Here is a 12547-nt window from a genome sequence, read left to right on the forward strand (position 1 = left end):
TATTTACATGATTTCTTATAAAATCAGTGAAAACTTTGTGGCTTTGTATAACACATTGATAATTTGTTCTGGTAAACAGGAGATCAAAACTGTCTTATCTGAGGAAAAACATAAAGTTCAGGACTAAATTTTACCCATAAATACATTATAGTTCAAGTTTATATGTCGTTTGAAAACCTCTGAATTTTGTTTTCAAAGTTCCTTAACACTTTTATTTTCAAGATTTTTTTTTAAAAAGAGTACATATTTTTACTAAGCAAAGCAAATAATATCCTAAGTTTTCCTTAGTAAGCGGAGTAATTGCTGTCTGAGTCTTCTCTTTTGTGTTAATATTTTAAATAGTTTCAGGAGTTAGTTAATATTCTGGTATTACTATAAAGATTCGTGCCAGCTTGAAAGCTTTTCTATAATTTTAAAAGAAATATGTGGCAGTAAAATCTAGACAGCCATAAGACAATATATTCAAATGTTTTCAATAGCTTTGAAACCAACAAGAAAAAAAGAGTAGCTGTCCCAATAAGCTTCAGTTGCATAAGAAGTCTTTTCCATAATGGATGTGGCAAGATTTAAACAAAGGACACGCATAATAAAAATGTAAATGAGTTTGCTTTACTAAAACTATAACTTTAAAGTCTTTTGTTGTATGTTATCCTGGAACCTTCTTACAAGGTAATCACTGTTTGCATAGAGATTTAAACCGTAGTCTTCAATAGCATTAAACCCCTGCACGGTCTATGTGTGACAGGCATGCAAAGCCATGTTAATGTTCAGAATATGAATTGCCTCTGGGTGGCTCCGACACCAAGTAGAAAACCAACTGTGTTGATATCAGAAGGCCTGATGGACTCCATGCGGCTCCCAGCCTGAAAACTTCACCGCTTTGACATGTGATGTGCTCCTCATGACACTGGCAGCACTGTCACTGAGAAATGGCACAAAGGCAACAAGCCCCCCTCCTTCGCCATGCACTTTGCAACCCCCTGGTGTTGCCTGTCCACAGCCTCTCCTGCCTGCCTAGTTACGGACAGCACTTCATAAACGCAGGGGGAAGTGTGGGTGGATAGGCCCCAGCTGCCTTCCTGGACACAGCCTCCATAATAAATTGACCTGAATGATGAGGGCACACAAACAGTATGATATGCATTATTCCTGTCAATAAAATGTCCCCATGTGTTATGGTCTTTGTATATAATGTACTGCAGCCTTTCTTCTAGCGGGGACCCATTTAGAGTCACAACTTTTTTTTCTATTCATATTATGACTCTGTAATAGAATTCAGAAATTATATGATACTGTGTTGTATAATATTATACCAGTGCAGCGTTTAAATCCTTGATTCCTTACATACAAATTCAAGGCATCGCAATCTTTTAGGTTGTCTTTGAAGATGATGACCATGAAAAAAAAAGTCTGAAAAGGAGAGAGAGGATTTCAATGAAGAGGTTTTTAAACTGCGCAACGAGATTTCTCGTCTTGAAAATTCTCTGAAACAGTCTGAAAAAGAAAAATATGTATTAGGTAAAGGTTTAAACTGCTGTTAAATCAAGATGATCAGCTTAAATGCAACATGTAAGAAACGTTACTAAAGTTGGAATTAATTGTTAACATGCTTCAGAAGGATAGCAACTCATTTCTGTACTGTTGTCTTTTTCTGATATTGAATGCTAATTTTGTATGTATTTGTACAGAAATTCATACATATTTATTCTAATTTTAATGCATATATTTACATAATTTTAATTTATGACAAAGGAATATTTGCTGTGGCTTTTGAGACTTCTAATATTGCCTAGCAATGTGGTTAGAGTACATATTTTGTGGCAGATACATCTGGTAAAGTTACTGAAATAGAAAAGTGTTGGATGTAGATATTGATATTTTAAAATGATAGTCTATTATTTTATTGTAATGGAACTGTATTAAAACCTACTCTCTCTAGAGTAGTTTTTGAGCTTTGCAAAATATCTGAATATGCATTTCTTCATCTAATTACCTACTTTTGTGTTTCTGTGGAAGTTTTCTAACAGATTAGTTTCTATCAAATAAGCTGTCACTACCTTTCATACCTTTGCCTTATTACAGTTCTTAAAAGGAGCCTTTCTTCCCCTTAAAATACAATGTAGAGTCTTTACCTACAAATTACTTTTCATATATTGGAAGTGTGAAATATTTAATGGAAGACTGGAAACCATGGCAGTAGAGTAGTATTTGGCTGTTTAGTTTTGTTATGTACATATAGATGAGACTCGGTATCACCTTTAATAGTGGCAAGATGAATTTGATATAGAAAATATTCCTGGTTCCTGTTTATCATCTGATTCAATGGTGCTACTCATCTTTTGGTAGTTTTGTATGAGCAATAAAGAACCACCTGCTAAAACACTTTGTATTGGCTGTGACTAACAGCAAGGATGTCCAGAATTAGTAATAATGAAAAGCTGTGGGCACTCAGTCACACTTGGCTCTTGAACTTACTCCTTAATCTCTATCTGACCAGCCGGCTGAACAGCAGGAAGAAGGCTGTGAATGTCAAGGGCGGTTGTGAAGGTCACCGTTCTGCTAGGGCTCTCATCCACCGCACATTCCACTGGGTTTATAGACTGACCTGAAGCAAACATTTTTGCATACATTCATGTGGGCATGTAATTTCATGGTTTTTCTCTTTCTCCTCTTGTTTTCAGATAGACAAGTTCAAAGCATGTGATTAAAAATGGAAACTGATCAGCGAACTATTCAAAAGGTACTGTAATTTTTGCATTTATGAGCTACACTCCTGGTAGAACAGTAATGAGCTTGGACTGTTAGCAGTGTATAGACCAAACACTGCTGGAAAGCTGAGAAATAGACTTTAACTTGAATGACGATACATTTTGTTTTGTGGTAGTGTAACTCGCTGTAGAGTAATAATGAATTAGTGTTCCTTGAATTACTATGGTGGTTTCTCATCCCATCATATCGTATACTTTTGTTAAAATGCAGTGAAAATTCTGAACCTCAATAAACTACAGTAAAATGGTTGATGACTTTAATATAAAAAGAAACACATTCAGTAAACTTTTGAAGGCAGGGAAAGAAGAAGAGTATATGCAAATAGCTAGTTACTTAAAAAAATAAAGGTTAATTTTGGTAACCTGTGATTTGTTAAATATTCTGCTATTTATAGATAGAGTTGTTAGTGTATATGAATTATTATTTATGTGTTATATGAGCAAACAGTAACTGAACTAATTATAAAAATCATTTTAGAATAACTTTTAAATGCTAATATGTATTCATTAATAAGTGATCTCAATAAAACATTGACAGGTCCTAGCGTCTTCCTGGTATAACATCTAGATATATTTCCAGTCAGCTTTCTATCTTGTGATAGTTCTCAAATGACTTTTTTTGACAGCGTATAGCTGTCATTCCTGAGACCTATTCATTTTTAATAGAAAATCTAAATTTTTATGAAGAACATTCCTTCTGTCAAACATTTCCAAAAGGTTTTGTAGAAAACGCACTTTGTGGTAAAGAATAACAGAAATAGTGATGCCTCTATGTCCTTATTCCAGCATTACTAAATTCTCACCAAAAAAAATCACATTTAAAGAAGGGTTTGGGGGTGGGGGTGGGGGATGGATGATGACTGAGGCACTGGAGTTCTAAAATCATCCCTTCCATTGACTTTCCTTGTGACCTTAGATGAATCTGTCTTCTATGACCAAGTTCCCCACTCTGAAAATACTTCTCTTTACAAGAGTATTGAAAAGTTAATTTAATTAAAGTTTAAAAACTATCAGGATCCTATACATGAAATCTAAAATCAGAAGTGGAAAATTAATTGGTCTGTCTAATGCACAAGTCTGTCAAAGAAGGGATGCTTCTGTTAGTTTTGTTGATGTTTAGGTCTGACTGTGCTCGGGGAGCCCGCTTAGGTTTGAAGCCTGATTATGCTGTAAAGAAAGTGACTGTCATCAGTTCTTATATTGAACATTTCTTCTTATTACAGTTGCAAAGTCCAAATAATATTTTATATAGTACATTTCTTTCCATTTTCTCACTCATGGGAAATTTTTTCCAGAAACTTACTCTTTATTTTCCTTCACTTCATCTCCATGCAATGGAGGGCATTCTTACATGCAGTACCTTCCCATAGATACTGCCTCAGTCTGTGGGTTTAAGTAAAAGCATAGGAACACTTTTACCTTCCTCTTACATGATTTGAAAGTGCTGCGCTTGTGTAAATTTGGATGATGTGCTTTCCTCCGAAACTTCCTCCAATAAAACTATCCATATAGGTGTCTCTTCACAGTCAAGTTAGATAAAATGTAAAACTGTATTGCTTTCAGAAGCCTTTGGAGAGCTCCTTTGCATTATAATTCTGATAATGTGTCTGATTATTTCTATTCCCAAAAGAAAAACTACAGTTCTAAAGTATTAACCAAATTATTGAAGTTTCTGACATTTTTTTCCCTTCTTTGCATATCCCACTGAAAGATGTTCACTTGATAGGCAGAATATGTGTAAATTCTTCTTTCATCTTTAGAAAGAGGAGCCAGGCAGGAAGACATGCACTACTGCAGTGCCCAGCAGTTGGAATTTCACTCCAGAAATGGAGTTCACAAAGTTGATGCAGACATCAGTATCCTATGGATGCTACGTAAGGAAAAGTTGACACTTAAGAATGGGATTTGAAGCAAACTCAATGTTGAATCAGCTTGTAGTAAGTGATGGTGAAACATGTTAGAAGCTCTGTCTCTTAAATGACTAACTAGAAAATACTGATCAATGTCTTGTAGGTGGGACTTGGAGCCTGAAACTTCTTCCTGTGCCCATGCAGCCAAGCTGTGCCCTACCTGTGGGCAGCTGCCTCTCTGATTTCTCTCAAAGCTTCCTAAGTGATGGCAAGCACTGAGTTTCTCATAAGGACTAGAGCACTTGCCTAGGGTTCTGGTGAACTTGAGGACATTTGAACACGTAGTTCTATACGCCAGTGATTTAACTGCTAGTTTACACTGTGTTCTGTCTGGAAAATATTCACTTCAAAGCTGGGTGCAGGAAGAGCAAGCACAGAAGAGCCATAATCTCTAGACGACAGGTGAGGGTACTCAGCATAGAGGAAGGAACTTTTCCGTAGATTTGTTCTTTGGATTATTGCTGAGTACCTTTGTTTGGGTTTTGTGTGTGTGTGCATAGTAGGGGTTTGCTGTTTTGTTTCTTTGGTGTTTTTTTTTCCTCTTAGTTCATAATCTAATGTAAAATTCATAAATGATCTAGTAAGTCAAAACACAATGTTCTCCCTTTCTCATGCAGTCACAGCTTTGCTATGTTACGAAGTTCATGCGTGAGTATTCTGTATCTAGTCTCATGAATTTCATATTCTTTGAGTCCAATGGCACAGCTTGAACAGAACTGGTGGCTTATTCTCATCATAGAGTGGTAGTTAAGCTACTTTTCCATGACTTGGGATATTGTAATCAAGCGCCATAAAACTCCCAGAGGCATACAATGTAGGCTGCCCTGATTTGTGGCTGAGCATTCCAGCTTCTAGGTTATTATGCTGAAGGGTAGCGTTTCTCCATTTTTATGAAAGAAAATGAATGACAGTGTTGTACTCAACATTGTCCCCTTTTAAATATGTTCTAAATGCAAATTCAGCAAGTAACAAACTCTGTTCTTCATGATGCTGAGAAATATAGATGTTTAACTTGCAAGTCCCAAGTGACAGTAGCTCTGACAGCTCAAAACCAGCAGAACCTAAGGACGCTTTGCCACGCAGTGTAACTGTTTAACCAAGCTTGATCCTGGAACTTGTGAAGGCTCGTTTTAAAGTCCTTCTTAAATTGTTCTTTAGGCACAGTCCTTTGTCCTTGGTGCGGTTAAATGTATAATTTGCCTGGCAAAGTGTATTTTACAAGGACCTGTTAGAATTCACTGCAGGTTATACAGACTTCTGCTGATCGTTACACAAATGTGTAACAGAAGGATTGCCACTGCTGTATGACTGTAACAAGTTGCCACAACTCATTGACGGTTAGCCACATTTCTGAGAGTTTAAGTCAATGAAGTCTGTTTCTAATGTTTTTGTTGTCTTCCTACCTCATGTGACATCACACTCTATTTTGCTTACATCAAAAGAACTTTCTATGCATGACTCGTGGCATTATTAAATCCTACCATAAAAGTATCCAGCTGTAAGTCCAGCTCCCTATCTGCTACCAGTTATAATATAAAAATGCTTGTCCGCATGTAGTCTCTTGAACAGGGAGACTGTATCTAGAAAGAAATTTTAGAGAATTATGCCTGTTTATAATATGATATCCAACACTAATTCTCATGTGTTTATATTCTAGTTGACTGAAATTCAAGAACAAATGAAGGCAGAACTTGAAAATGGAAGGCTATTAGCTAAAAATATGGTAAGATATTTACATATATAGTATTTTTGGTAAACCATCATTTACTGAAAATCTGATAAAATATGCAAAAACCCTTTAATACCCCATAGATCGAATATACTTTTTTTTTTTTTTTAGGTCAGGAAATTCTTTTTCACGTGATAAAACATAGCAAAAATATGTTAGAGTTTTCTTTTGTGCATGTGGTATTTTGAGAAGAACAGATAAACAACAATACTAAAACTATTTTTTAAAAAACATGAATTTTTTTAGGAGGACTTGGAAAATATTTAAATGCAACATTATTTAGAAAGATTTGCTGCTGCTGTTAACAAACATTATAGGCAAAGATACAGAGTTTTGTCTTAAAATATTTTTGTATTCTGCATTAGTCTCATAAGAACACAGCCTTTTATTTTCTTTTTACATGATTCAGGAACTTTCCAGACGGCTGGTCCTTTATTTTACCATTGGACTTTTTTTTTTTCCTAGCCTGATTTCGTACTGGCTTTCACACTGATCACCACTAGTATGTCTTTGTTACAGTAAACTGACTGGGTTTATTATAATAAAAAATAAAACACAGCTTGACTTGCAATCTAAATGTGCTGGAAAAGAATATGATACTGTTTAGGAGAGAAAAGGTTGTGAATAGAAAATCAGTACCACTTCAGTTATTTAAACATTTGCTTTTCTGCAGCTTGTCAAACTTTGTGCCAAGTCATAGCTGCTTTACTTACTTTGTTTTGTTAATCTCAACGCCATGTGTCTTGGGCTTTTTTAGTAGGGGGGCCAGTCCTGCAGTCCTTACTCAATTTTCAGTTTCTGTGAGTCTGGGTAAGTTTTGTAGTACTGCATTTTTTAAAATTAGAGAAAAACAAAATATAGTGTTATAGAACAGGTCTTTCAAATCAGTTGAAGAGGGTAAAAAAATATAAAATAAATAGCCTATTAAATAAATTTTAATCAGCATCTTCATAATGAAAGTAGTTTATAATTCTCATGACATTTACAGAAAATGTCTTTAACCTGAAAATGTAAGTGGGATTCTATTGGAATTAGGAAGTGATGAATGAAAGATTTTAAAATCTGTCTAAATTTAGTCTATTAAGTCAGGGTATACACTCTGCTCTTTCTAGGAAAATCTTTCGGGATAGGAATGTGCCAGTAGAGAATGCTGTTGAAGTACTGCAGTCTGATTTGTGGATTTGTAAATCTGCATATTTATCAAAAGCAGTTGAAGGCATTGTTGTTAGATGATATAACTGAGAATTGATTTGGCTTCATAGCATGTTTCTGAACTGATATGTAACATGAGAAGAACTCAGACAGACTTCTGGATCTCAAATACTAACTTAGGTACCTAGAAAAATCATTTTAAGTGATTTTACTTGTTTTAAAAATAATTTTAAGTGAAGTACAAATTGAGTTGTGATAGTTCTAGAAATCCTTGTGGAACCTTTTACACTAAAGCATAGGTAGTCAGGTTGGATATAATCTTAATGTATGAAAAAATCCGGAGATTAGAAAAATTAAATCAGGGCAAAAATAAGTTCTCAAAATAAAATTATTTTGAAAAATGAGTAAATATTGATTCTTAGATATACAATTCTGTTTATTCCCACCCCAGAGGTAGTTCCAACTTTTACCTAGAAATGCTTCATCAAAGGGGATCTTATTGAATGAACTGGGAAAACCTTTCTAGGTTAGAAATAGTCTGATTTCAAAACAAATGAGTACATAGCCGTCCAACCTTTGCAAAGGCTGTTGAGTGAGATTTGACCTCACTAGTCCCTCTCCTCCTAATTCTCTCTGTAGTCAGGCACACAGTTAGCAAATATCTAGGACATACATAGTGTGCTGGTTCTAAGGTCCTGTAGTGACCCAAAATAAAGACACAGAAAGCATACATCATGGTCCCTTATGAAATGAGATGAAGATGCCTTGACTACCCTGCAGTACCTCCTTGCATTTATTTAAAATGCAACTTCTTGTGGCCTTATCTTTTCATTGCGTATTATCAAACAAATCAGCATGAAATATAGCAGTAATGCAGTAAGTTAGACAAGTTAGAGCAGTAATGTGCACAGTGAATGTGAAATAACATGGAAATAAAGTGGAATTCTTATCCTCTGGGAATCAGCAAGGAAGAAGTAGACTCCGTGAGACCTTACACGCTTTGCTCATTGAGACTTCTTGTTGATACTCTGGGTGCATACAAATGTGGAAATGAAAGATGGACAAGCAAGAGAATAAAAACACCCTCAGAGTCAACAGTGCTCAAGAGGAAGAGAAATGAGCACTGAGTGTAAAAAGTAATTTGTAAGTAAGGTTGGAATATATAAATCCTGAAAATATAAATCCCATGGCATATGACTGGAATAAAGCATTTACACTCTCAGAAGATCTCTAAGTACTAGCAATTTTAAAAGCAATTTCATGAAGATTATAATACAAATAAAATAATTCTTGTAGTTCTGCATATTTTGACTTCATTACAAGAAATTGAAATGTTAGAAAGGGTTATAAAATGATATTTCCTAATAGCTTGAATCCTGGAAAATATAATAATGTTAGATGAACAATTACAAAACAGAATCAATAAAGAAGTACACAAATTTGAATCAATAGTAAAATTCTGGAATAAATCTTAGGGGAAAATGTTGATTTAAATGTTTTTCATCCCTTGCCCGCTTTCATGATTCTCTCAATATTTGGGGGGTTCATTTTTTATAAACAATATTTCTGCTTTCCTCTCATTTGAGTAATACAAATTTATGATCAATGTTGAGCAGTAACACAGAAATTACTGGCTTTGCTACAACTCAGTGCAAGCCAAGAGTTGCTGTCACTTTCTGATGTTGTTAACAGTCCCAGTTCATATCCAACTGAGTTTTCGAAGAAAAAGTGTTTTTCTCTCCAATTATCATGTCCCCCATCTGTGAACTGAAAAATAGTTTTTCACTGCCATAGATCAAAAGTGGTAACACAATTAAATTTATATCTGCAAAAAGTCACTTGCCTTTTGAATATCCTATTTAAAGAATGCTTCTTGTATTCCAATTTTAATATTTTTAATAAATTATAACAAAGAGTTGATATTAGACTTTTTCCAAAAGTTTGTGCATATAATTTTGTTCATATTTCCTGGTGGTTCATTTTAGCAGCAGAAGGAGAAGAGAGATAACACTGAGACAAAAGCGCAAGATGCCCTGGGTGTGGCACAGAAAGAAGTATGCAATTATCTTTTTTTAAGTAAAATACAAACAGATTTTTTTAGCTAATATTGCAAAGTGTTCTGCTTGTGTTATACCTCTGCCTTCCCAGGTGCCCTTGAACAATAGGTTTGAGGCCCTGGAGCTTGAGAGACCGGTGGGTGAGGACGAGGTAGGAAGCCTACCCAGGAGGATGCCTGAGGTGAGGAAGTTGACTCCATGCCTCAGGACTGCCTCCACCAAGAAAGAAAGAAGGGTGATTGTTGTGGGCGACTCCCTCCTCAGGGGAACGGAGGGCCCTATTTGTCGGCCTGACCCCACGCATAGGGAAGTCTGCTGCCTCCCTGGGGCCAGGGTCAGAGACGTTACCAGGAAGCTTCCAAACCTGGTTCGCCCCTCTGACTATTACCCACTTTTGATAGTCCAGGCTGGCAGTGATGATCTTGAAAAGAGAAGCCTGAAGGCTATCAAACAGGACTATAGGGGGCTGGGACGATTGGTGGAGGGAGCGGGAGTGCAGGTGGTGTTTTCGTCTATCCCTACAGGGGAAGGGAGAGGCACGGAGAGGACATGGAAAGCTCACATGGTTAATAGGTGGCTCAGAGGCTGGTGCCAGCACAGAAATTTTGGTTTTTTTCACCATGGGGAGCTTTACTCGGCACCCGGCCTGATGGCCCCAGACGGGTCCCTATCTCCAAGGGGAAAACGGATCCTAGGCCAGGAGCTGGCGGGGCTCATAGAGACAGCTTTAAACTAGGCAAGAAGGGGGACGGGGCTCAAACAAGGCTTGTTGGAGCCGTGCCGGGGGAAACAATGGCTAGGCTGGGGAAGAAGGCGATGGCCAAGCTGAAGTGCATCTACACTAATGCACGCAGCATGGGTAACAAACAGGAGGAGCTGGAAGCCATCGTGCAGCAGGCAGGCTACGACTTGGTTGCCATCACGGAGACATGGTGGGACCACTCCCACGACTGGAGTGCTGCAATGCCTGGCTATCGGCTCTTCAGGAGGGACAGACAGCACAGAGGGGGTGGTGGCATGGCTCTCTACATTAGAGAATCTTTTGATGTTGTGGAACTCCAGGCTGGGAATGATAAGGTTGAATCCCTGTGGGTTAGGATCCGCGGGAAGGCCGGCAAGGCTAGCGTCCTGGTCGGGGTCTGTTATAGACCGCCGAACCAGGATGAGGAGACGGATGAGGAGTTTTATAGGCAACTGACAGAAGTTGCAAGATCGTCGGCGCTTGTCCTCGTGGGGGACTTCAACTTCCCGGATATATCCTGGAAACACAACACGGCACGGAGAAAGCAGTCTAGGAGGTTTCTGGAGAGCGTGGGAGATAGCTTCCTGACGCAGCTGGTCAGTGAACCTACCAGGGGTGGTGCCCCGCTAGACCTTCTCTTCACAAACAGAGAAGGACTGGTGGGAGATGTGGTGGTCGGAAACTGTCTTGGACAGAGTGACCACGAAATGGTAGAGTTCTCTATTCTTGGCGAGGCCAGGAAGGGGACCAGTAAAACTGCTGTATTGGACTTCCGGAGGGCTGACTTTGAGCTGCTCAGGACGCTGGTTGGCCGAGTCCCTTGGGAGGCGGTTCTGAAGGGCAGAGGAGTCCAGGAAGGCTGGGCGCTCCTCAAGAAGGAAATCTTAACGGCACAGGAGCGGTCCGTCCCCACGTGCCCAAAGACGAGCCGGCGTGGAAGAAGACCGGCCTGGCTCAACAGAGAGTTGCGGCTTGTGCTTAGCAGAAAAAAGAGGGTTTATAATCTTTGGAAAAAAGGGCGGGCCACTGAGGAGGACTACAAGGATGTAGCGAGGCTGTGCAGGGAGAAAATTAGAAAGGCCAAAGCTCATCTGGAGCTCAACCTGGCTACTGCTGTTAAAGACAACAAAAAATCCTTTTACAAATACCACCATCCCTGGAGGTCTTTACACCATCCCTGGAGGTCTTTAAAAGACGTTTAGATGTAGAGCTTAGCGATATGGTTTAGTGGAGTACTTAGTGTTAGGTCGGAGGTTGGACTCGATGATCTTGAGGTCTCTTCCAACCTAGAAATCTGTGTCTGTGTCTGTGTCTGTGTCTGTTATACCTCTATTTTATTTGTCTTAATCTAGTTTTTCTACTCTTTTCTCGAAAATCTATATTTGTGTTTTAGCTGAGTAATTAAATAATTCTGTTAAACTGTACTGGTAAGACTGTACTCTCATTACAACTTTACTCTTTTACTCTTTTTTTCCATTGTATCTAAATGGAGTTAAATAACAACACTCCTAGGCTTGGTCCTTATCCTCCACTCACTGCCCCTTTGAATTTAAATGTTCCTGGCTGTTTCTTGCATTTTAATCTAGATAGAGTGGACATGGCAGATCGCAGGTCATGATGTCTGACAGCTATAATTAGTCACTAAGCCTAGCTCAAGGTTTGTCCATCTGAAATCAGTTCAATTTACAAGGTAAGAATCTGCTGGAAGAAATCCTTTTGTTATCATTTTACTGCCCAAGTAGCTAAAAATACTGATCACCATTTATAACACTAGACCCCAAATCCTAGTTTTGTCCACAGGCATTTTGTCCACAAAAACACAATGCCATGAAGCAGAGACAGAAAACTGGGATACTGTTTGATGAAATACCTACATATTTGAAGACCAAAAGCAGCACAAAGTCTACCTTACATACATGCCATAGTATTGCAGAAGACCAATAGGTTACTGTGCTGCACAGCACTGTAAGTTTTTAAAAGACAGTCCATGTATTGAATAAACTTTTATTTCTTAGTTTCTTAAGCTGAGAATCAAGTTTATCCACAAGAAAAATATTTCCTTTGCTTCATCAAGATTTACTAAGTAGGATGTGATCCTGAAGGAACTGTAGAAATAGAAGCAGAGTTTAAAATGCTGCTAGGGCATTTGGTTAAAGCTCTCACCTGAGTTACTAGCTAACAGGAAAATC

At 38.0% G+C, this 12547-nt stretch overlaps 1 protein-coding gene across 1 annotated transcript in view; it reads left to right on the top strand.

The window, feature by feature from the left end:
- Nucleotides 1-12547, top strand: part of C2H10orf67 (chromosome 2 C10orf67 homolog) — a gene marked incomplete at its 5' end in the record, with an annotated part of 45711 nt that overhangs the window by 13670 nt on the left and 19494 nt on the right. Inside the window, 4 exon segments of the mRNA XM_050709072.1 lie at nucleotides 1375-1396; nucleotides 1399-1518; nucleotides 2682-2740; nucleotides 6336-6401. Of these exon segments, the coding sequence (XP_050565029.1) occupies nucleotides 1375-1396; nucleotides 1399-1518; nucleotides 2682-2740; nucleotides 6336-6401 (267 nt within the window).

Source organism: Cygnus atratus, chromosome 2, assembly GCF_013377495.2.
Source record: "Cygnus atratus isolate AKBS03 ecotype Queensland, Australia chromosome 2, CAtr_DNAZoo_HiC_assembly, whole genome shotgun sequence".
Classification (NCBI taxonomy): Eukaryota; Metazoa; Chordata; class Aves; order Anseriformes; family Anatidae; genus Cygnus; species Cygnus atratus.